Source organism: Emys orbicularis, chromosome 16, assembly GCF_028017835.1.
Source record: "Emys orbicularis isolate rEmyOrb1 chromosome 16, rEmyOrb1.hap1, whole genome shotgun sequence".
Classification (NCBI taxonomy): domain Eukaryota; kingdom Metazoa; phylum Chordata; order Testudines; family Emydidae; genus Emys; species Emys orbicularis.
The window spans coordinates 989,864-1,015,110 of NC_088698.1; the positions used below are offsets into that span (position 1 = coordinate 989,864).

Here is a 25,247-nt window from a genome sequence, read left to right on the forward strand (position 1 = left end):
AGTGGGCTGGGATGTGGCTACAGACCCAGCATTTAGAAATATTAAGGGTCTGAGCTATCCACACTTGCTGCTGGATAAAAGAATTGTCATTGTGGACTTCCCAGACCTTAAGACACCAGCAGCCGAGGAACAGGCGCCACCAGAGGCGCATGTTGGAGGCAAGGCCCTTCTGGTTCTGACAACCTCAACTGAGGGAACCGTAGTTACGGTTCTACGTCCACCAGGCAGCAGGTGCTAGGCTCACTACTGCTCCTTCTCGGGCCTTGCTTTAGGTTGTCGTCTGCTTCTGGCAACCCTTACGAGGACGTAGATTGTAAGGTGTTGCAGGCTGTTTCTCTACGTCTTCTTCCGGAGTCAAAATTGACTCTGCGCGGTTCTGAGGTGATGATTGGTTCTCCGGGGAGGGTGTCTTCTTACACTGCGAAGCATGTATCCATGCTGCGATGCCAGATAGTTTAACAGCTGTCTGGGTAGTAAGCAGTACCTGATGAGGACCCTTCCACCGGGGTTCCAAGGCGTGTTTTCGATGATGGTGCCGTACGTAGACCCAGTCACCTGGCTCGAGGTCATGGCAAGCGTCAGAGGTGGGTTCCGTTGGCCAGGCGGCTCGAACCTGTGAATGGAAGTGACTTACGGCTTGCATTAATCCCTTGCAATATTGAAGGAGCGTACTGTGAGTCAAGCTCAAGTCTGGGACTGGAGTAATGGTAGCCATAGCTCGCATAGGGCGTCCCATAACAATTTCAAAGGGACTCAATTTATGCCTTTGGGATGGAGTGGATCGCATTTCCATAAGGGCCAACGGTAAGGCTGCTGGCCAGCTTAACTCTATGGAGTCACAAATCTTAGCAAGCTTATTCTTAAGTACACCATTTGGCCTTTCCACAGCACCTGCGCTTTGTGGGTGGTAGGGACAGTGCAGCAGGTGTGTAATATGTAATATACGATCCAGGTGTTGAACAATTTGTCTGGTAAAATATGTACCCCGGTCGCTGGACAGAGTGGCAGGAATTCCCTTGGCAGGCATAATATGATTTAACAAACATTTAGCAATAGACAGTGAGTCAGCCTTGTGACAAGGAAAGGCTTCAATCCAACCAGAAAATAAACATACCATAACCAAAATAAATTCATATAGTTGACACTTAGGCATTTGTACAAAATCAAGTTGCCAATGCAAGAATGGTGCTTGGGGCAGGCCCCGGAATCCCTGAGCCACTTTTACAGGTTTACCAATATTGTGGCTTTGGCAAGTGGTACAGGCGGCACAGTGGCAGGCTGCAAAAGAGCTGAAATGGGGGGCCCACCATCCTGCCTTAGTTAGAGCAGAGACCATCCCCTCCTTTCCGACATGCGAAACACCGTGTAGCAGGTCGGCCAGCGACGGGTAGAGTGAAAAGGGGGCCACGAAGTCGCCAGTAGGCGAACGCCAAAGGGAATCAGGATGTAGAGAGCAAGCAACCCTGGGCAACCCAGGAGTCTTTCTTGGCGTCTGGGGCAGAGTCTTGGAGCAGGGTGAGGTTAGTGAGGGACGGCGGTGGTATAGAAGCAGAAAGGGAACCTAGAAATGCATCTGGGGAAGGTTCTATAGCAGCAGCATGTTTAGCAGAGGCGTCAGCAAATGCGTTACCCTTAGCAACATTAGTATTTGCCATTGAGTGGCCAGGGCACTTAACAATAGCTAGGGCAGACGGAAGTAAAACTGCATACAGGACAGCAGCGATGTAGGGGCCATTCTTAATAGGGGTACCGGCGGAGGTAAGGAAACCCCGAGCTTGCCAGAGGGTGCCAAAGTCATGTACAACCCCAAAAGCATAGCGGGAGTCAGTGTAAATAGTGGCGGAGCGTTCCTCTGCCAAAAAGCAGACACGGGTGAGGGCGACTAATTCGGCAACTTGTGCTGAGGTTACAGAAGGTAAAGGCGCAGCTTCTAGGGTCTCAGAGAGTGACACTACAGCATATCCTGCAAGGAGACGATCTTGGTTGTCTCGAAAACAGGAACCATCAGTAAACAAAACCAGGTCAGAGTTAGGGAGAGGGGCATCAGAGAGGTCAGGGCGCGGGACGGTGACAGCAGAAACAGTTGCAAGGCAGTCGTGGGGATCACCTTCATCAGACAAGGGAAGGAGAGTGGCAGGGTTTAACTGAGAACAACGCTTCACGGTAATATACGAAGCTGACAGCAGTAAAAGTTTATACCTGGTAAGGCGAGCGGAGGAGAGGTGGCCTGTGTTATGTTGTAACAGCAGGGTTTCCACAGAGTGAGGGACCATGAGGGTAAGGGGAGAGCGAAGGACAAGGGATTCGGACATTTCGACTAGGCGCGCCGCGGCAGCCACGGCACGCAGGCAGGGGGGTAAGCCTTGGGCCACAGGGTCCAAGTGCCAGAGAAATAAGCCACTGGGCGGTTCTTGCCTCCGTGCACCTGAGTGAGAACTCCAAGTGCACACCCAGATTGTTCGTGGCAGAAAAGGGTAAAAGGCTTAGAATAGTCAGGCAGCCCTAAGACGGGGGCAGAAGCCAAACCTTGTTTGAGGGGAAAAAAAGGCAGAGTCTGCTTCAGGGGGCCACGGCATGGGGTCAGGCACAGAGTCAAGTGAGTTCCTGGAGAGGTTTTGCAAGGGAGGCATATTGGGGAATTCATTGCCTGCAAAATCCAGCCATGCCCAAAAACTTTCGGACTTGGCGTGGGGAGCGGGGTCAGGGAAAGCTAAGGATAGCCTGGACGCAGGCGGGAGAAAGTGTGCGGGAACCCTGGGAGAGGAGAAAACCAAGATATGTGACAGAGGCTTGACAGAGCTGTAGTTTAGAGCGAGAAGCCTTGTGACCTTTGGTTGCTAGGGCAGTAAGGAGCACTAAAGAATCAGTTTCTGAGGCACACAACGAAGGGGAACAGAGGAGTAGATTATCTACATATTGGACTAGAGTGGACCCAGATGGGAAAACAAGGTCAGCTAGGTCTCGGGCTAGTGCCTGGGAAAAGTAAGACGGGCTTTCCGTATATTCCTGAGGGAGTGTAGTCCATGTGTATTGTTGTTCCTTGTAAGAAAAGGCAAAGAGGTACTGGGAGTCAGGGTGAACCGGAACAGAAAAGAAAGCAGAACACAAATTAACAGTAAAATGAGAAGCCAGAATCGTTGCTGGGTTAGGGACAACAGGAAAAGCGGGTATGACAATACGATTAATGGCTCGAAAGTCCTGAACAAATCGCCATGATTTGCCATCAGCTGTTTGAACTGGGAGGATGGGGTGTTACAGGGACTGGAGCAGGGAACAATAATGCCTTGCTCCCGCAGGGCGGTCATGACCGGAGCAATGCCAGCCTCGGCTTCGGGGTTTAAAGGGTATTGAGACAGGCGAGGCAGGGGTTTGGAGGAGTCAACAGTAATCCAGACGGGGTCAGTATTTAGGCGGCCCACCTCAGAGGGATGGGTTGGCCACAGAGAGGATGGGACCTGTGAAATTAGGTGTTCAAGGGATGGGACCAGTGGGCAACAAGGGACCGGGGTGGAAAGGGGGGTTTCAGACAGCAGGGAGGCCACAGAATCACTCAGAGAGGACTGGGGAATTTGTAAATAGACCCCATCCGGGGAACAGTATATGCTTCAGCCAAGTTTACATAACAGATCCCGACCCAAAAGGTTTACCGGAGTGGAATCGGAGAGAAGGAAGGCATGATCTGCGGATAGGGGACCAACCTGGACCGGTAGAGGTTCTGAAAGGGGATAAGGGGTTGGGATTCCTGAAATGCCCACAGCGGACACGTTTTTTCCGGAGCGGGGAACCACAGGCAGGTCGGTAGTACGAACTGCAGAGAGCGAAGCTCCCGTATCAACAAGGAAAGGGAGAGACAAATCATTGATAGTTAACACACACTCACCCGTGGGAGTGAGAGGTAGTAAAGGAGCTAAAATTTCCTGAGGTTCCCCGGCGTCCCTTCATTGCTGTGGGACAAAATAAGGCTGGGGACTGATTGGCTGTGCCGGCAGGGGATTTAGCTGGTTATTTACAGAACTATCAGGCCGGCTCGGACATTCGTTCTTCCAATGTCCGGGCTGCTTACAGTAATTACAAACATCCCCATAACCCAAAAATCCAGTTCCATGGCCCCTCCCGTCCCCGGTATTTTCCCCGTCCCCGGTACTGTTTGCCCTGCCCCGAATAATGCTGTATTTGCAGGGCCATTAACTATTGGGCTGATTGTTCCTCCTTTCCTTTTAAAGTACATTGGCAGTGCTCTGCCACTGTTTGCAATTTGTCCATGGTTTCGGTCTTCCACCCAACACTTATTTGTTTTAGCATATTGCCCACAGCAGGTAAGAGGCCATTAACAAACGCATTAGCTAGGGCACCCTGTTCATTTTTGTCCGGTTGCTGTATACCAGAATGTTGCAGAAAAATGTCAGTTAACCGGGAGCGATAGTCGCCCGGGTTTTCTCCCTGTCGTTGCTTACAGCCGTTTATGGCCGTCCAGTTGGTTTTAGGAGTCCATACCCGAGGGATGGCTTCAGATAGATTTTTAGCTTGCTCCTTACACTTTTTCCGGTATTCAGCATTAGGACCGGTGTCTGGTAAAGTAGAGTGACGGTCAGTGGTGAGCCAATTTGCTGCTGTGAGCCATTTTTCATACTCACTAGGGGTAAGTAGTTTAAACAGCTGCAGGAGGTCTGCCTCAGAGGGTTCATAGGTGTCCCATACTAACAAAAATTCCTCTGCGAATTTGGTAGGATTTTCCCGGGGCTTTGGAAAGCCTTTTACAACTGAAAGGAGCTCTGTATGAGTCCAGGGTTTATAGCTCCGAGTGGGACCCCCGTCTTGGCCCCTAGTATGCAGGATTCGGAGGGGAGCCTGGATATTTTTAAGGCCCAAGTGCAAGCTTTTACGGGGCAGAGCGGAATCAGAGGAATGGGCATGGGCGGTATTGGACGATCCGGATGGGTCTGAACTGGAGATCTCTGGAAATTGTTCCTGAGTCGGGTAATCTGGTGGCAGTTGTTCCTGAGCTGGGGAATCTGGTGACTGTCTATTGATCCGACGCAAGGCTGCCAAGCCAATTAATGCGTCTTCCTCATTATCGTCCCCAGAATTTAACAAGGAGTTTTCTTTATCTTTTTTCACAGAGAGACAGGAGTATGAAGGGGGATCTGCTCGGAGAACGGGGTAAAGGGGAGCGCTCGGTCTGGTGGTGGGACAGGAGGTTTTTAATAAAGCTTTTAACTTATTATTTGAATCTTTGAGAGAGGCGAGTTTCGATTCTGTCCACCTACAATTTGCCTCTTCCCACCACTACATGAAACAATCAACCTCTCCTGTGGCCAATTTAGTTTTAGATTGGCCAAGTTTGTCTTTTAAGACGTCCACTCGGTCCTTGTCCCAAGATCCTAACAGTGGCCAGTGAGTTTTGGGATCTCCCTGAGTTAGCCTAGACCATTTTTCCAGAAATTTACAGGAGTCCGGACCCTTCCTAAAATACATAAAATGAGCCGGCATTCCTTTAGGGAACTGTCCCAACTTAGACGTCTGGTTACCCATACAGGAGGACTCTACACACACACCAATCACACAAGAAGGAAATTTGGGTTCATCAGAGTGATGCCTGGTGCAACACACACAAATAAAGGAGCTCACAGGCTACTGCCTCAATCGCCCTTGGTTTCATGCCAAGGGTTTTACCCAAGGTGCGGTGCGCCTGCGATTTGTGCAGATTTCACTCACTCAGACCGCGGGGACAGGAACCCCTTGGTCGGCCGATCCCCGGACGGAGATGGCACCCAGACTCAAACACTCCACAGGAGGACGGATAGACACAGACAGGACAGTCCTCAGTCCGGACAAAACACAGAAATAGTTACCTGACCAGATTCCTGATGTCAGATCCTGGGATCCCTACCAGAACAGAGTGGGAACTAACAGGTTCGATGGCGTAGACCTCACTGTGGTCGTGCGCCCTTCCGTTCAGGAGGAGGACCGCTCGGGCCAAATGCCCAGGTGCTGGCTGCCACGGTCGTCCTACAAAAACGGTCAGGAATCACACAGCCCCAGTGAAGATGGTTGCCATCTCGGTAGAACCTCCTAATTGTCAAAGTTAGACTCAGGACTCACAATTTTGTCAAGACTACTCTGTTTATTAGCACAGCGCTCTGCTAATACATTCAGATAATGTGAGCCCCAAAGGGCACGAACTAAACAAAGGGACAAAGAGAGTAAAATAGTAAAAAATACCTGAGGCACAATATACATATCCTGCTTCCCTACTAACTCTTATCGATCTAAGGCTAATGCTTCACCAATCGCCCTTAAGTACAGCACTTATTCTACCTTAATGTCTGCCTTCCTGGCACCTGGATTGCAACGTTTCTCACTTCTACTTAAAGGCACATACTGCATTCTTTAATTCATTCTATTTCTTTAATATAATTTATTTCACTTTGACCGTAAGCAGCAGGTCAAGAGGAGCAAGGCCCCTAGCTGATCCCTCCAGCACTTCTACCAGGAAGTTGTCCCCAACATGAACCATCTTGGACAAACCTTTATTTGTTGAGGCTTCAAACCAGTGAATGAGTCTTCCTGCCCCCTGTTCTAGGCCCTGGCTGTCCCACCATACAGGAAACCAGTTCATGGCACTTTCACTTGCAGTGACTCAGAGACCGAAACATTGCAGAGTCATTCCAAGCAATGATCGGCAGAAAATTTGCCCTGCTGCTTGCTCTAGAGGAAGACGTAGAAACAATGACCAACTATTTCAACACTGTAATGAATGAGGCAGCAATGGACAGCCTTGGGAACATCATAAGAAGACAAAACCTTGGGTCACAAATGAAATACTACAAATGTGACATTAAAAGAGAACTTAAGAGAGACAAGAAGAGCACTGAGGGAGCGGATAAATACAGAGCGATTGACAGAAAGATCAAGAAAGGAATGAAGGTGACCAAGGAGATATAGATTGAAAAACAATGCTCTAAAATTGAAGAGTGTATCAATAATAAAAATAGCAAACGAGCCTTCCAGGTTGTTAAAGATCTGACAAAGGAAAGATGGACCAAAACTAACGCAATTCAAGGCAAGGAAGGGAACAGTCTTACAGAAGAAAGGGACATCCTCAATAGGTGGACAAACTACTGCTCTGATCTATACAGCCATCAGACAAATGGAGATCCTAGAGTCTTAGACAGCCCAGATTCAACAGAGGATGATGATTTTCCAATACTATGTGAAGAAGTGGAGACAGCTGTGAAATCACTCAAGAATGGAAAGGCTACAGGTATTGACAACATCCCAGCCAAATTGATGAAATTCAGAGGAGAAATAGCAATAGATGTACCTACCAAGATCTGCAACAAGATTCAGTAGACCGGTGAGTGGTCCTCCATGTGGACGAAGTCACTAATCATCACTCTGCCAAAGAAAAGCAAACTGCAATTGTGTCAAAATTAACGGATCATAAGCTTAATTAGCCATCCCAGCAAGTGATGTTGAAGGTCATATTGAATAGATTGAAGCAGCAAGCGGAGAATATCATCGCTGAAGAATAGGCTGGCTTTTGTGCTGGAAGAAGTACCACAGAACAGATTTTTCAACCTTCGTGTTCTACGTGAGAAGTACTTACAACATCAGCAGGACATCTACCATGTCTTTGTTGACAGGCAGAAACATGCTGGCTTCCTTTTTGGGAGGGATAGCTCAGTGGTTTGAGCATTAGCTTGCTAAACCCAGGGTTGTGAGTTCAATCCTTGAGGGGGCCATTTAGGGATTTGGGGATTTAGTTGGGGATTGGTCCTGCTTTGAGCAGGGGGTTGGACTAGAGGATCTCCTGAGGTCCCTTCCAACCCTGATATTCTATGACTTCAAGAAGGTGTTTGATAGAGTATGGCACGAAGCTCTCTGGGCAACCATGAAGAAGTACAATGTTGGTAATAAGCTTATTCTTACCATTAAACAACTGTATGCCAAGGCCAGCAGTGCAGTTCTCATCAGTGGCACAATAGGAGAGCGGTTTCACATCACTGTTGAGTCCGGCAAGGCTGCCTTGTTTCGCCCACACTGTTCAACGTCTACTTGGAGCGCGTAATTACTGATGCCCTAGAAGATCTCACATGCACAGTCAGCATGGGGGGGGGGGGGAGGGGTGGCGGCAAACAATCTCAAATCTTCGGTTCACTGATGACATTGATGGCCTGGCAGGCAGCGAAGATCAACTTGCCAACCTTGTGAAACGATTGGATGAAACCTCTCCAAAATATGGCATGGAAATCCGTGCAGAGAAAACCAAGCTGATGACGACAAACAAATGTGATGGGATGAGCTCACATATCCCTGTCAGTGGACGAGAGCTGGAGACAGTGAAACAGTTCAAGTATCTGGGTAGGCAATCATCACTGATGAAGGATTCAAGGCTGAAATTCGGGCAAGAACTGTGCAAACAACAGCAGCAGTGGCAAAGCTAAAGCCAATTTGGAGGAATAAGAACATCTCCCTGGAATCCAGACTGAAACTGCTGCACACATTAGTCATCTCCATTTTTCTGTAGGTGTGTGAGACATAGACCCTTACAGCAGCACTTGAACGGAAAATACAGATAGTAGAGATGAGATATTTCTGTAAAATCTTGGGCATCTCCTACTTCGACCATGTCACTAATGAAGAGGTCCACAACATCATCACCAATGCACTGGGTCATATGAAGACCTCCTGACCATGAAGAAGTGCAAGCTGAAGTGGTACGGCCATGTAACAAGATCTGGCCTATCCAAGATCATCCTCCAAGGGACAGTACAGGGGAAGAGAAGAAGAGGTAGACAGAAGAAGAGATGGATTGACAACATAAGAGTGGACAGGAATGGACTTCGCAGAGACTCAAGCACTGACACACAGTCGTCAGGGGTGGAAACAATTGATTGATTGGGGAACCATCACTGATGAGCAATGACCAATGTGGTTATGGTGGTGGTGGTGGTGATGATGAAAGCAGTGACTCTGAGCCTCTTGGCTGTGAGCAGAGCTCTCCTTCCTCCCCAGGACTGCATGTTGAGCCAGGCTTGGCCTGGCTTGGATTCTCTTAGATCTAGGCTGAATAAACCAGGCTGTACAGTGCAGTTCTGCAAACGCTGGGGTTAGGTGGTGGCGTAGGCAGCTCAGCCCGTTGGCCCAGGCGCAGGACTTAGAGTTGAAAGACTAGATAGCTTTTCACAATTGTGCTGCTGACACATTGGACTTCTCTTTACTAGAGAAATCTAATGCTGTAGGAACTGTGGTCTCCATAGCATGCTTGTAAGGGACCATGTGCTCCAACTGGTGTACATGCATGCTAAGAACTAGTTCATTCTGCGGTATGTTCAGCCTGCATCCGTCTGGTGCCAGTGTGGATGCAGACAAGCTTTTTGATTACGAAATTAGAACAATACAGAATTAACATGGCCCACATTGAATGGATTAAAAACTAGCTGATAGGTCTCAATCTAAATGTGGACTTTTCTTCAAGTGGGTGTGTTTCCAGAGGGGGGCCACAGGAATCAGTTCTTGGCCTTGGGCTACTTAACACTTTTTAACAGTGACCTGGTAGAAAACAATCACTGCTGAACGTGTGCTGATGACCCAAAGATTGGGGAGTGGTAAATAAGGAAGAGGACAGGTCACTGATACAGAGAGGTCTGGATCACTCAGGAAGCTGGGCACAAGTAGTGTTTTAATACAACCAAATGTAAAGTCATATGCCTAGGAACAAAGAATGCAGGCCGTACTTACAGGATGGGGGGGACTCTTATCCTGAGAAGCAGTGACTCTGAAAGACTTGGGAGTCATAGGGGCCAGTCAGCTGAACATGAGCTCCCTCTGTCATGCTGTGGCAAAAAGCGCTAATACAATCCTTGGATGCATAAACAGGAGAACACAGAGTAGGAGCAGGGTGGTTATTTTACTTCTGCATTGGGCACTGATGCAATTGCTGCCGGAATCTTCTTCCAGTGTCCACAGTTCAAGACAGATAGTGATAAATTGCAGGGGGTTAAGAGACGAGCCAGGAGAATGATTGCAGGATTGGAAAACCTGCCTTATAGTGGTAGACTCAAGGAGCTTGATCTGTTTTAACAAAGACAATTAAGGGGTAACTTGATCAGTCTAAGTACCTATATGGGGAACACACTTGACAACAGGGGGCTTGTCAGCCTAACAAAGGTATAATGAGCCACTGGCTGGAGACTGAAGCTGGACATGTTGGCTAGACATAAGGTACAAATTTTTTATGGCAATTAACCAGTGGCACAACTTCCCAAAGGTTGTGGTGGATTCTCAGCGCTGGCAGTTCTTTCAGTTGGATGTTTGAGAGATGCTATGATTCAAACAGGAACTAGTTCAGGGAAAGGTCTCTGGCCAGTGTTAGGCAGGCAGTCAGACTGGATCGCAATGCTCCCTTCCGGCCCTGTGGTCTAGGAAGCTGCTATAGTTCACTGGGTCCCAGGTGGCCTTTCAAAACCTTCAAGAACCACCATTTCTGGGAGCGCTGCCAGGAGCTGTGGGGTGGCTAGCCAGAAAGCACTGTAACTGGAATTGTGTAGGACAGCTAGTCCAATGGTTCTCACCCAGGGATGCACATACCCCTAGGGGTACACCAAGGTCTTCCAGGGGGTACATCAACTCAACAGGCTACGTAAAATGCACTAGCGAAGTCAGTACAAATTAAATTTCATACAAGACTTGTTTATACTGCTCTATATAATATACACTGAAATGCAAGTACAATATTCTGTTCCGTTTGATTTATTTTATAATTATATGGTAAAAATGAGGGAGGAAGCAAATTTTCAATAATAGTGTGCCGTGACACTTTTATATTTTTAGATCTGATTTTGTAACCAAGTTGTTTTTAAGCGAGGTGAAACTTGGGGGTAGGCAAGACGAATCAGACTCCTAAAAGAGGCACAGTCGTTTGGGAAGGTTGAGAGCCACTGACTTAGTGGTTGTGGAGTGTCAAAGTGCAAGCTCTTTCTGTCCTCTCTGTACATCACCTCGCACAATGGGGTCCTGGTCCGTGACTGGGCTCTTATGTGCTACTGCAATACAAATAATTTAATAAAGTTTCTTAAATAGTCAGCGTAGCTAATGGGAATGCATTGAATGTACTGAAACAGTTCTATGCAACTGGCTTATTTCCCTCTGGCTGCGTGATGTTGAGCAGCTCAGTGAGAGCTTGTGCCTCAGTTTCCCAATTTGTATACTGGCTGATAACCTCTAACTGCTTGGTAAAGCATTCTGAGCTGTGGCTGGGAAGGGATAGGTGCTAGGTGACCTAGTCATTAGGTGGCCTGATATGTCCGTTTCTAATGCTGCAGTCTGAATCCCTGCTTGGAGTCTCACCTCAGCCTCTTGGCATTTCAGAGTTGCCCCCGTCAGAGTTCATGCAGGTGGTGGATTCCACCTGGCTGGTGCTCAACGTCTTGTCCAACGGCAGGTCCTCCACCAGCTCCCAGGCCATAGGAGTGACGAAGATTGCCAAGTCCGTCATCGCGCCACTGGCTGAGCACAACGTCTCGGTGCTGATGCTGTCTACCTACCAAACGGACTTCATCCTGGTGAGCCCCCCACCTTCTCCCCATGGCCATCCCCTGTAGCAGGCGGGAGTGTGGGTGGAGGACTCTAATTGGCCCTAAGGGGAGAGGTGGGAGAGCAACTACACAAGGAGTGTGACGGAGTAACCTTCATTAGGTGAATGGTGCAGGCTCTCCTATGGCAACAGTCTGATGAACGTATCCACCTCAACACTGGGATGTGATTCAGAGTGTACTGGGTGCCATTCTAAGAACAGCAGAGGTCAGGCTACCCTCACCTAGAAGGGTCGTGCATGAGATTTTCCCTGCATGCTGTTCAGTTGAATGGGCAGTGGGCTAGGTGAGATGTGGGATTAGAAGCTCACCTCTTCCTTCCTTGGGGGGTAGAGAAGAATGGCAAGGAGACAGCAGGCTTTCAGGGGGAGGTTAAGCTGAAGGGTGAGGTTTGAGGCCTGTTGCTTTCCCCAGGTGCGGGAGAAGGACCTGCCTGTGGTGATCCACACGCTGGCCGGCGAGTTTGATATCTACAAGGAGGTGAAGGGAGAGTCCATTCCTGTTAACTGTGATGACATGAGCAACGGCTTCTTGAAACCCAAGCATGGTGAGTCCAGGACCGCCCCCCTGGGCTCTCACCCTGTCTGCCCTCTGCAGAATGGAGGAGGGGTTTGAATGAACAACTTCACTGTCCCCTGCAACAGAAAACTGCCTATTGTGCGCTGACCCTGCCAGCGTGAACAGTTCTGTTCTCTGGCTCCGGCCACTCCAGCTCAGATCAGTTACTGAACGGGTCAGACTGTGGTAAACCAGGGGGGTCCCCAGACACGCCTCGTGGGTATGAACCATTCGCACTTCAACTTAACTGGCACCACTCAGCTTTGGCCCAGTGGCCCAGCCCCTCTGTTGTGATGGACAGGCCAAAACTCTGAGTGGCATTGTGACCCAGTGTGCCAGGTCACCATGCCACTTGGCTTGGGGTCCTCTCAAACAGAGGGCCTAGCGCAAACTGCTTTCCTTCCCCCTCCCCTCCACCTTGGGCAGTCCTGCTTCTGCCAGTGGTATGCACCAGGCATTACATGCATATGGCTGCGGGTGCCACTCTGGTAGACACCAGAAATGCTTGGGGATCCAGGGAGAGACTGGAGTCCAGCTAGGGGACAATCGGAAATGTGCTCTCACATGTATTAAGGTTCCATTTATAAATGGTTTATAGAGAGAATACATGGTTTTTTAATAAATGGTGATTTTAGTCCAATCTGTCATGCCTTCCGCTGGTTTGCCTGTAACAATGTATAGCACATAATACTGCTATCTGTAACATCTGATATATTAACCCATTCTAATCCACTTTTATAAATGGAGCGTTAATAGACCATGTGACCAAAGGTACATTTTTACTGATGGCCCAGAGTAGCAGTAGCATAGTTCTGCCACTGGAGGGCATTAGTACCTCAAGTTTGAGTTCCTCCATTGAGCACCTGCTCTGCGCACAGAAGCGGCTGTCTGTGCAGGTGGCTTGAGCTGGCCTGGCCTGGCCTGACCCCTTGCACTGCCTACAGCATATGCTGCTCTGCTGATTTGTTCCTATTTGCTCCTTATCAATGTAGCTGTAGGAATTGAGCCCTGTTGATTTTTCCTCTTCCACATCCAGATGTCAGTCTCTGTGCAGTACCTCCTCAAGGTGGCGCTGCTGTGCTATCATTGCTCACATCTGTAGTGTCTAGTCTCCCCAGGGTAAGCTGGTCTGTCGGGCCAGGTACTGATCACACAGCTCAACCCTCCTGGAAGCTGACATGCTAGTCCCACAACTGGTTTGAGTTCATGAGAGCTGCTTAGTGCTGCCAGCTCAGACTCCCGCTATGCTGCTGCGCCATCCGCTCCATGATATGGCATTCATCGCCATGCATGAGAAGGGTGCTTCGTGCTCTGGCAGTCTGGGCTGTATGAGTGATTGTGTTTCCTCCCAGCTGCGAGCCCTACCGTGCACCCTGTGCAGAGTCCCCAGAACAGGTTCTGCATCCTGACCGTGGCTCCTGACACCCTGCCGGCCATTGCGACCATGCTCATAGATGTCCTGTTCTATTCACACAGGTAGGCAGCTGCGCGGGGCAGTGGGAGGAGACTGTGTTAGCCCCACCCCTTAGCATAGGCATTCTCAGTACTAAAATGCACTGCAGTGCAGGTGTGAGTACAGCTAGAAGTGGGGGGGCAGCCTCTCACCTCAACACAGGCCTTGAAGAGAAGGGTGGAGGGCTGGAGTGTGGCCAAAAACCTCCAGATCCCTGAAGAATTTATGAACTGCTAAAGAACCTTCAGGCACCCAAGGGCTCTGATGGGCAGGGGACCAAAGCCTTTGCAGTGCACCTGGGGGTGCCCACAATGCCCTATGGGGGCATTAGGGGCTACAGTGGTGATGTCAAGCGTGCCAGCACCTGGCTTGGATGGCACTTGGGACATTGCGTGCAGCACTGGGGTTTAAAGAACCTTGTCAAAGGCAGAGATGGAGAAAGGCTCTTCCCACAGGACAGCATCCCCCAGCAGAGGGTGGGCTGGAGTTCAGCCTTAGCTCAGCTGGGCTGTTGGTGGGGGAGGGAAAGGGGGGGACCTTCCTGACCAGCAGGAGGTGGATCAGACAACAAGTGCTCAAGGTGAGGAGAGATGGCTTTGTAGACAGAGCAGCTGGGTCTGACCTGGCTTGTTTCAGGGGCTGGCCTAGAAGATCTGTTACTCACAGCACTGGGCTAGACATGGCATCACCAGCCAGCTGGTATTAGAGATGCCAACAAGGCACTTCACTGACTCCCAGTGAAGGCACCTCTTGGGGGGCTGCACCTCTGTAACTCTCCAGGAGCCAGCCATGAAATGGCTGCTATGTTCTGCTGTGTGCTCCTGGGGCTCAGCCTGCCTCTGGGGCTAACCCCTCTGTCCCCTGTGTGTTTGCAGCCCTCCAAAGGAAGCTGCCCCAGGCAGTCAGGATCTCGACTCCATCAGGTTCTTTGCTTTCTCATTGATCGAGGGCTATATCTCCATCGTCATGGATGCGGAGACCCAGAAGAAGTAGGTACCATTCATCCACCAGAAGATGGACCCAGTGTCCTTCACCCCATCTAAAGCTGCCCACATGCTCTGAAGATTTGGCCTTGGGATTGGGAGGCTGGTATTCTGGAGGTGTCACGTTCCCTTTGGCTCCTCCCTGCTCCCGTTCCCCCCCCCGCTCTGATGTTTGTGGGAGAGGTGTGGCGTTTCTCCTCCTAGCAGGGCCTCCTCTAGGAGCAGCTTCATGGGAGCCTGCCCTGGCTCATGCCAGCTAGTGGGGGAATGAGGAACGGTCTTAGGATGGGAGTGATGTACTCCATTAAACGCTTCTAGGTTCCCCAGTGACCTGCTGCTGACCAGCTCCTCTGGGGAGCTCTGGCGGATGGTGAGAATTGGCGGGCAGCCACTGGGCTTCGGTAAGTGGAACAGGATGTAAACTCTCCTGCCCAGCGGATCAGCTGCCTTAGAGCAGCATTGAGCCCTCCCAGGCTGAGATGTTCAGTGCACTCCGGGGGGCAGGGCGGGCTGTTATCCCCAGGGGATAGGTGTGCCCAGAGTGACCTGCCCAAAGTCACAGAAGCCAGTGGCAGAGCAGTCTTGAAGCCTGGGCTCCCCTGTTCCAGGTCAGTGCTGTAACCAGGGGACCATTCCTCCCATCGCTATCGGGGCCCCAGAGAGCAACAAAGCATGCTGGTACTGTGGCTGCTCAATGGCGGGGAGTGCAATGGCTGTGGGCTGCCTGGCCAGGAGCCAAGAGGCACTCATTTCATGGTGCCATCCTATCCGAGTTCATAGAAGATTAGGGTTGGAAGAGCCCTCGAGGTCATCTAGTCCAGCCCCCTGCTCAAACCCCATTTTAGGCATGGGTCTGCCAGCTCGGTCTTAGACCGCCCAGGGCTAGAGAGCCCCTTGCCTAGGGGGCAGGGGCACATGGGTGATAGGCGGAAGTTGTCCCTAGAGGCACTGGGCTGGTACCCACGCTGGCCCCTCTGCTCCCCTTCCTCAGATGAGTGTGGGATAGTGGCTCAGATCGCCGAGCCTCTGGCCGATGCAGACATATCGGCGTATTACATCAGCACCTTTAACTTCGACCATGCCCTGGTAAGTCGACTCCCCTGCCCAGATCCCAGCATGCTGGAAATGAACCAGGCAAACAGATGCTGCTAATTGACCAGCTTCTCAGCCCCTTAACTGAGGAGTTCTCTCCCAGCCCCGGGGGGGGGGGGGAGCAGAGCCCCCTGCTGGGAACAGACATTCCAAGGGGATGAGGCCACCTGACTGCCTTGCTGCCTGAATAGGCCTCTCCCCATTGGCCTGCGGCTCAGTGCTAGCCTTACTCCTCAGTCTCCTAGCCCTGCATGGCTCCCTGGATGGTGGCATTTCAGCCTGGCTGCTCTGACACCAGCGCAGGGTTCAATGCCCCATTGTGTGGGGCCTGCTCGGGGTGGGAGGCACAGGAATGCATCTCATCCGAAGAATGAACCTCACTGGCTCTGGCTCCCGCTCCCTGGCATTAGTGCCAAGCCAGGGCTGCAAGATGAGAAATGCTGGTAACAGGAATGTGTGGGGAAGCGGGAGGGACCCCAGGTGGGTCCAGGAGGACGTCTGTTGCTGAACTGTTGGCTGTCAGTGCCTGCCCCACAAAGGCTGGGGAAAAGGGGTGCCGTGAGGATTGTGGGAGCCCTGCCTAGCTGCCACCTTGCCCCGAGGCTATGAAGCACCATCTCCATCTTGTGTGGAGAAGGCAGGGGATAACTAGCTTGGTCCTGATCTTGCTTTCCTTGCCAAGGGGAGGATAAATAGAGCTGGGGAGTCGGCTCTGATCCCACCTTGCAGTGGGAGTTGGCGATCCCTGTGGAGCTGCATGGGGACAGACTTCTGGGGTTCACCCAGTCCTCCCTCCAGTACAGTTGGCAAGGGAGTGACCGGCCATGCAGTTCTGTCTCTGGTAACATAGCTCTGGCTTCCTCTCTCTGCTGCTAGGTCCCAGAGGAAGGCATTGACAGCATCATCGAGCTGCTCCAGAAGCGCCAGGAGAGCAGTAGATAGCTGGCATGGCAGCTCCCGTGCGCTCTGACACCTGTCCGGAAAGGCGACGGGGAGCTCAACACTGAGAGCAGGGCAGAGAACACTCCAGTCTCCTGTTTCTGATGGCTGGCTCCACATCAGCAGGGGCCTCTTGTTTGTCTTCAAGTTTCTGGGTGTGGCTTGCCTGGGGCGTGGCACGGCTCCAGCTGTGGCGTGAGCCCTGGGCTCCAGCAGGAGAGTCCTTGCGTTCTCCACGGGAGTGCCGGCTCTGACAGGCTCCCGGAGCGTCCCACTGGGGAACTGAGTGTTACCTGCCCCAGGGCTCCTTGTATCCCCAGACCTACCCCTCAGGGAGCGGAGTCCACCATGAACTGGTGTTGGGCAGACGTTGCCCATCCCTGGACTGTAACTCTCCCGGCTTGGAGTCAAGCCTGTCACATTGGTTTTTTCCTTTGACTGTTTTTGTAGCCAACTGCCTAGTTGCATAGAGCCTCCAGTATTTAGTATTTCATTTGCGATGCCAGGCTTAGGCAGCAGTGGGGCTCTCTCCCTAGAGGCTGGCTGGTGGGCATCTCTGTGTATGTGGTAGGGGATAGGGAGTTTCTTCCCTTCACGTGTCAGGGGCAGTGGCTGGCTGCATGAGAAGAGGTGCTGGGCATTGGGTTGTCTAGCGGCTGAGTTGCCAAGGAAGAGGGTTGCTATGGTACAATCATTCCTGACACATGGTCAAGGGTGTGGGAGAAATGATTTGCTTGGGATTGTGTGGTCTTGTAGCAGTGTTAACAGCCCTGCCAGGTGCTCAAGACAGGCGCTCGGCCTCTTGCACAGTCCTGGCTTAGTACAGTATTAAGAATTGCAGGTAACCTAAAGCATGTAAGAATGGCTCCTATTTGTAGCATGACCCTCCCAAGGAAGGAGGAGCAGAGAGCGTGCTGGGAAATGTCGTCGTGTGACCCATCCCCCTCTGTGGCTGCCTAGCTACACTCGGATACGATACTTTTATTGCTTTTATAAGCCCCCTGTCCTTAAGGCAGGGGAGCAGGGATTGATTGGCCCAGACTCCCATCTGATGGGCGGGATGGCGTCTGTGCCAGAATGGGGTGTGCTAGTCAGTTGAGTTCTTTTAGGATTTCCAGGGTACATGCAACTCCAGGTGGGGAAGGGAGGATGGTGGGAAATATACAAATCTCCTGGTTGTGAAGCTGAGAATTTCCCCAGATTGGCACAAGACAGTTGTGGAAGAAAAGCATGTCTGAGTTGTGTGGTGGAAGTGCCTGCATTGCAGCTGGAGTGCGCATTGGGATAGCTGGAGCTACCCTTGTGATGGATGCTGAGAGATCCAGGAGCCTGGTGTGTTTTTTCACATTCCCCTCAGATTGGAGTAGGAAAGCCACAACATTACCTACGGTTACAAGAGGAATCCAGGGAGATGGAATTCCCTCTTTGTGTCTCCTGCACCCCTGTTTCCTGGAGCATTGTCATGGCAGTGGCTTTCAAGGGACCCCCTGCTGCCCCAGCCTCTGCCAAGACCTGCTGCTACCCAGAGACGGGGGTGGTCCTCCCAAAAGTGGTGAGGCTGTCCCTCCTGGGCGGCCAGGAAAGCTGCCTCTATATGGTAACAAGCTACTCATTCACCTAGAGATATTCCTTGTTTCTGCAAGGGAGTGGCTGTCAATCTCCAGTTCATCGCAAGGGCACTCTTCCTCTCAAAACTCATTCCCCTTTGAAGCACAGCTGTGCCTCTTACATGAGGGAACAGCTGCCAGCAGTGACTGGAAGAGATTCTCCCAGAGCCTGTTCTTGGATTTCAACCTACCGCTCAACTCTTTTCTGTGAGCCTTCAAGACAGAGCAAGCTGGGATGGCAGCAGTAGCACTTCTCAGCCAGGATGAACACTCCCACCATGGCTTAGCTTAGGAAAACCCATGAGAAATTTGCCATGGTCCACTGCCCAGTGTCCAAGCCAGGCCTGGGCTGCTGGAAGCACTCTCTAGATGGGGCATCCTGTGTGCCACAATGAAGAGTTTAGGGGTGGACTAGGCGTGATCAGGGAGGCCATGTGCAGGTTCTCAGAACAGCAGGGTGATGTGATGTAGGGTCACCTTCTGGGAAAGGGCAACTGTCCTCTGCCGGCGACTCTTGTTCATCTGTTTAGTGTGCATAGGAAAGGCCTCTGGCTGCTAGCCCAGTGGCTGACTGGTTCATCCTCAAGTGACTTTATCCCTGTTGAGTTTCTTGCCGATGCAGCAAGGCGCACACCAGTTTGTGCAGCAAAACCAGATTTCCTTAATCTTCTAGTTTTGCACAGTTTTTTTAATGTCAATAAATCTCCCATTTGAAGAACGTTTGGTGGCTGCTGCTGTGTATCTGCCAGGTGTTGGAGGGGAATAGCCCCTCTCATCCGCCGAGTGTCCAGCTTTGCAGTGTCGGAGCATAAACTTCAGGGGACACCAGCTTCCCTGAGGAGTGAGGCCCTGAACAAGGATGAAAGGGCACTTCACTGGTATTGCCTAGAGACAGATTTTTGGTCTGTGTAGTAAAGTTCTAACCCCTCCACTTCATTGCCAAAGGGAATGGGGACCTAGCTGTGTTGTTTCCAGCTGTACCGGAGTGGGAAGAAGGGGAAAGTAGGTAGCAGGGGTTTAGGGAAATGGTCTTTGGGCCAGCACCATTATGGATTCTCAACACATCAAGGAGGCAAGCTGGCCTTGGGGGCGGGGGGAGAGGCACACTGCAGCAAAGGTTGCTCAGGAATTAAACAAGCATCTGGGGGTGGGAGCCAAATACTGATAAGCCAGCTCTTCCTTTCCTAGGAAAGGAGAAGGGCAGCTGTCTAACTGGTAATCTCTATCTCTCAGCAAATCTGCTACAGCAAGCAACAAACTACAGGCCTGTAGTTCTTAAGAAGATCGTATTACCCAATTCCCTTGTTAGTAGGTTTCACTTCTACTGCAACTGCCCTGAGTCGCTCCTAAAGTGCTACTGGGTGCTGCAGTCTAGGGCCAGGCTAATTCAAAAGCCCTTGTGTTATGGTAGCACAGCCATTTGGGAAATTGGAAAAGCCCCAGCAGCTCCTGGTGCATGTGGTACAGAATAAGCAGTAGGACATTGAAACAGAACCAGAACATACTGGTTCTGGTGTCCTTACCAGGAGGGGAAGTCACTTTTCCTTTTAACTCAAAAATAGCTGCTGGGTCCTGCCAGGAATTCATAGTGGAGCAGAGACAGCTGTAGCCCCAATGGAACATGCTGACTGGGATGGCAGTGGGTTCCTGGAATGGAGGTGTGTTCCTGTAGTGTGTGTGACAAGCACAGGGCCTAGCATATTTTTGAACAGTCTTCAGGCAGAGAACAGCAGTTCCATTCTGCAAAGGATTTTGGAACTTGGTGTCTAAATTGGAGCAAACCTGAAAATCTTAATTCTCCAAAGGAAAATTTTAAAATCATTTTGGGTCAATTGTACCATTTTCTTTCAATTTTGACTGATTGTGTTATAACATCACAAACTTTGTATCTAAATCTTTTTTTACTGAACTTCAAAATGGAAGTGTCTTTGTCCTGAAAATGTCCTAATGGGGCATTTGACATGGCTGGAACTTTTTGGTTTTCTTAAGTGAAATTTTGGCAAAACTGACTTGATTTCATGCAGCATTTTGACTTGTACCTGAACTGCCTATTCTGATGGACTAAGGCTCTGTCGAAGCTTCTCCCAACAGCTCTGCTGGATGCATTTGGTATAGTGGAGCTGAAAGACCATGAACAGGTGCTAAGCTGCCTATGGCCATATGGCTGATGTTGGGGGAAACAGGGGAAAGCCATCAGAGCTCAGCGGCTCTGGGCAGGGGAGATGCCAGCAAGAGGAGGATGCTGGGGAGGACAGATGAGGTGCCCTGATTCTGCCACGCGGAGCTGTTGGTAGATGTCCGAATGATCAGCGCCAGGAGGGATGGGTTGGGAGGGTAGGTCAGGTAACGTTCCATGAAAAGTCTTCCCGCAAACCAGCCTGGGGAGCTAATCCCCATCCTTCTAAAGAGCCCTGCTACTTCTGCAGCCCATTGCACTGACTGACCTAGAGCACTTTCCTCCAGCCAGGGCCGGATTAACTCTCCTGTGGGCTGGGGGCTATTAGATTTTGTGGGGCCCCTGTATACGAGTCTTTTTCCTGGCAGGGAGTTTGGTGCAGGAGGGCAATTCTGCTCTGGGGCAGGGGGCTGGAGTCCAGGAGGGGATGCAGGGTCCAGGAGGGAGTCTGGGTGTGGGAGGAGGCTCAAGGCTGGGGCAGGAGGTTGCGGTGTGGGCTCTGCAAGGGGGCTGGGGTGCGAGGTGTAGGCTCTGGCCAGGAGGTGCATACCACAGGTGGCTCCCAGGGGGCAGCGCAGCAGGGCTTAGGCAGCCATCCGCTTCCGGGGGTGGCGTGGGGCCACGGCATGGAGGCAGCCTGTCTGAGCGCCCCGCTACGCTGTGGGACTTAGTGGCCCGGAGTTGGAGATCGCTGCCTGTGATTTATTTTTGTGGATCCCCCCTCGAGCCGGGGCCTGCTGCAACCCCTAAAGCCCCTGCCTTAATCTAGCCCTGCCTTCAGCACTCTGCTTGTGGTGTGGGAGCAAGGATCAGATGTCTCATAGGGCTTCCTCCATGGCAAGCTATGGTGTGAATTGACAGCGCCCAGTCCCCTCCCGTGTGGACGCTACTAGAGCGCAGGGAAAGTCCCAGCTGGTGCTTTGACATACTAATTCCAAGGGCAATAAGCCAAACTGCATTCTGAGACTCTTGCTTAACAGCATCCAGAGGGGATGTTATTGCACACAGGGCCAGTGCAACCTCTTAGGTGACCTAGGCGGTCGCCTAGGGCGCTAGCATTTGGGTGGCGACATTTTCTTCTGCGGCGGCCTGATCTTCGGCCACCCCAGTCATCGTCAGCATTTAGGCGGAGGGAGCTGGGGCAGGGGGGCGCGGGGAGGGGGCGGAGCAGAGGTGAGCTGGGGTGGGGAGCTGCCGCGGGGGGGGGGGGGTGCCTCAGGGCGGAGGGAGGCAGGGAGCTGCCGCAGGGCTCGGGGAGGGCGCAAGGTAGAAGTTTCGCCTAGGGCGCGAAACATCCTTGCACCGGCCCTGATTGCACAGCAAGCTGGTGCGCTGTGGATTCACACCGCAGTGCTGTGTAGACAAGCCCATGCTCTCCAAGGCCTGGAGGGCCCACTGAAGCCCGGGCCTGCAGCGTTTATAGAGCAGGCAGCCCCCCTGTTCTGTCAGGCAGTGGTGGAGGAGCTGCAGACTGCTGGGCAGTGAACTTCAGCTGTGCAAGGGACACCAGCTTACTTACAAACTGAAGTGCCAGTTACTTGCAGGCCTGTATCTCGCCTGCAGGGCTGCAGGCACTAGCAGCCTGAGGCCTTCAGTGTGGTTCCCAGGGGCTGTTGGAGGCTTGTGCCTGTAGCTGAGGCCTTGTGACAGTCATAACAATGAGTGCTGCTGCGGGCTCCCCCCGGTGTGGGTTTTGGTGGCTGACCAATGTGTGAATTAGGACTTGGAGCCTGGGTGGGGAGAGGCAAGTGAGGCACAGAGGTGAAGGTCACATGGAAGAGTGTGTAGGAGCACTCGGCATCCAGACTCCCAGCCCTGTCCTAAGCCAAGAGTGCCAGGACTGCTGCCACCTCTCCTGGCTTCAACCCCCTTGGCTGTAGTGCCCCCTCTGGAGCTATCCGCAGCACAGTGCCGGGTCAGCCGGCATGACACAGACGCCTGGGTGCTGTGGGACTCTGCCTGGAGTGCTAGTCTTGTCTCCTGCTACCCCTGCCCAGCTCCTGGGGGGGGGGGGGGGAGGGAGGGAGGAGAAGCACCTGCCCCCCTGTGGGCCCTGTTGAGACGAGGGTGATGGAAGGTAGATACTTGCTCACATCTAGCCCCTGCTCCGTAGAACAAGTGCTACCTCACCGCAGCCTTCTCTCCAGTGTCCACTTGGAAGCTTTTCTCCCCACTCCGTCCCATGTTATTGCCTCTCTCTGAGGGGATCTCTTGGCTGTGTTCCCCCCCCCCCCCCTTTTGCTGGCTAGGTGGATGGGCAGCATCAGTAGTTCAGGGAAGGGGGCAGCTGCTGGCTTCCCCTTGAAGCTGGGGGCAGTGAGGATGCTGGGGGGTTGGGGGAGCTGGTGCATATGAATAACCTGTGATCTTTAGGGGAAATCCCTTGTGGTTTTATAAACTGAAATCACCTCTCCCCCCGCCCCCCCCCCCCATCCTTCTGTTTTGAGGCACAGCTTGTTCTTTGCCCAAAGGGAATGTTGGATTCTGCCAAGCAGAGCTCTTGGTTCCTGGCATGTAGGGGCAAGCTTGTTTCACACCCATGGCACCTGGGCTGTGAGCAGGTCAAAGCCAACTACTGCTGGTTCTGGAGAATGGAGCCAGCTTGCAGAATGGGAGCAAGGAGGCAAAGTCCTCTTGCTGTTGAGGTTTTTCTAGTTTGCTGGGAATGTTTCCCATGATCATAAACAACAGCTGGAGGGCTCAGGTCCCTGTGTACTAATGAACCACACCCTGTGATCTGATGGGTCCCCCACACCGAGTTGAGTGAGATTGGGGAAGCGGTGGTGATGGGAGGTGCCCCATGCTTTACCATGAGGCCTGTCTATCCCCACGGTCAGGCGTCTCTCACCTCGGTTACAACCTGCTGCTTCCACTTCAGCAGCGAGTGCTGACACGCTGCACCGGAGGGAGGACCTGTTAACCACAGACTTGGCAGCCTGCTTCAGGGAAGGTGTGGGGAGCCCTGACGCCATTTCCCCAGCCACAAGGGATTTTCACTCGTGCGGGGGATGGAAAGTATGCTCTGTGTTAGCCAGCTTCCCTGGAGGGGCAGGGCCATTTCCCAGGGCATGGTGAACTCTGGCATGCCGGGCTGGCTAGGCAGCATTAAACAGCTGCAGCTGTCTTCACGGCAGTGCCATGCTAGCAAATCGGGCCAGGAGAGTGCTGAGCCAAGGGCTGCGTTGAGCCAGTGGATGCTCAAAGGGGTTCTAGTCTCACCCCTGCTTCAGTTTCCCCTTTGTCTTCTATATTCTGGGCTTGTCTACTCAGGGGCTTTAAATTGCACTAATTCAAATGACTTGTGTACACATGATGCGATTCTTCCAAGGGGCCTAACTGGCCAGGTAATACGTGTTCTATGATCCAGTTTGAAAGTGCATGAAATTCATTGGGGATTGAGGTTAGACTGTAAACTCTCAGGTCAAAGATTCTCTTACTCTGTATAGCGCCCAGTACAAGGAGGTTCTCTAGGTGCTGCTGCAATCAACATAATGCAGCGATGAGTTGAAAAGGAACAAACTAGCAGCAGGCTGAGAGCGTGGGGCAGGGAGGAGAGCTGGCAGCCAGAAGGTGTGGTGGCCATTCCTGTCTGTGGGATGTGTCAGTTCCCCTCTGTAAGATGGGGACCCTTCCCACCTGTGCAAAGAGCTGTGAGGAGTACAGGGGAGAGGCACTCCATCTGCAAGGAGGCTCTGTCCCCTTGGCCCTTGCCATGACAATTTCTTCAGCTTCCATTCACAGAAGATTAGGGTTGGAAGAGACCTCAGGAGGTCATCTAGTCCAACCCCCTGCTCAAAGCAGGACCAATCCCCAACTAAATCATCCCAGCCAGGGCTTTGTCAAGCCTGACCTTAAAAACCTCTAAGGATGGAGATTCCACCATCTCCCTACGTAACCCATTCCAGTGCTTCACCACCCTCCTAGTGAACTAGTGTTTCCTAATATCCAACCTGGACTTTACCCACTGCAACTTGAGACCATTGCTTCTTGTTCTGTCGTCTGCCACCCCTGAGAACAGCCTAGCTCCATCCTCTTTAGACCCCCCCCCCTTTTCAGGTAGTTAGAATCATAGAAGTGTAGGACTGGAAGGGACCTTGAAAGGTCATCGAGTCCAGTTCCCTGCCTTCACAGCAGGACCAAGTACCATCCCTTGAAGGCTGCTATCAAATCCCCCCTCACTCTTCTCGTCTGCAGACTAAATAACCCCTGTTCCCTCAGCCTCTCCTTGTAAGTCATGTGCCTCAGCCCCCTAATCAGTTTTGTTGCCCTCCGCTGGACTCTCTCCAATTTGGCCACATCCCTTCTGTAGTAGGGAGACCAAAAGTGGACGCAATACTCCAGGTGTGGCCTCACCAGTGCCAAATAGAGGGGAATAATCACTTCCCTATGGCTTGTACCCTAACAGCTCTGCTGCCCAGCCCAGGCCTTACATGAGCCCTGTGGCTTTTGAACCTGGAGCAGAATTTTGCTGACTCTGGAATGCTGTAGATGATATGCTAATTTGCATACTACCCAGAATGCTCTCCCTATTCACACCTATTTATTGTGGGAACAGTTTGTGCTTGTGTAAGCCCAAATTCCTCATCCACAGAGATGTGGATCTGGCTTCCCCTCCTTTTTCGCCCCCAAGCAATAACCTGTGGAGCCTGATGAGGTGATGCCAGCAGAGGGTATAAAAGCAAGTGAGGTTTAGAGTTACCTAGATCTTAAAGGTGCTAGGCTCAAAATGACATGAGGTTCCTTTTAATGGAGCTGGCCCTAAGGGTGGAGGAACCCTACACCAAGAGGCCCAGGTGGGGCTGGGAGAGGTGAGTGAAATAGTTTCAAGGAAATCCCAAATGC

General features: G+C 51.7%; 1 protein-coding gene across 1 annotated transcript in view; it reads left to right on the forward strand.

Annotated features, from left to right (window-relative positions):
* The window catches only part of CASTOR1 (cytosolic arginine sensor for mTORC1 subunit 1), a 51,245-nt gene extending 34,608 nt beyond the window's left edge, over nucleotides 1–16,637 (forward strand). The window contains exons 3-9 of the mRNA XM_065417887.1: nucleotides 11,374–11,567; nucleotides 12,012–12,144; nucleotides 13,508–13,631; nucleotides 14,484–14,597; nucleotides 14,910–14,992; nucleotides 15,583–15,677; nucleotides 16,560–16,637. Coding sequence (XP_065273959.1) covers nucleotides 11,374–11,567; nucleotides 12,012–12,144; nucleotides 13,508–13,631; nucleotides 14,484–14,597; nucleotides 14,910–14,992; nucleotides 15,583–15,677; nucleotides 16,560–16,625 — 809 coding nt within the window. The 3' untranslated portion in view covers nucleotides 16,626–16,637. The remainder of the gene's footprint in view (nucleotides 1–11,373; nucleotides 11,568–12,011; nucleotides 12,145–13,507; nucleotides 13,632–14,483; nucleotides 14,598–14,909; nucleotides 14,993–15,582; nucleotides 15,678–16,559) is intronic.
* Nucleotides 16,638–25,247: the final 8,610 nt, after the last annotated feature.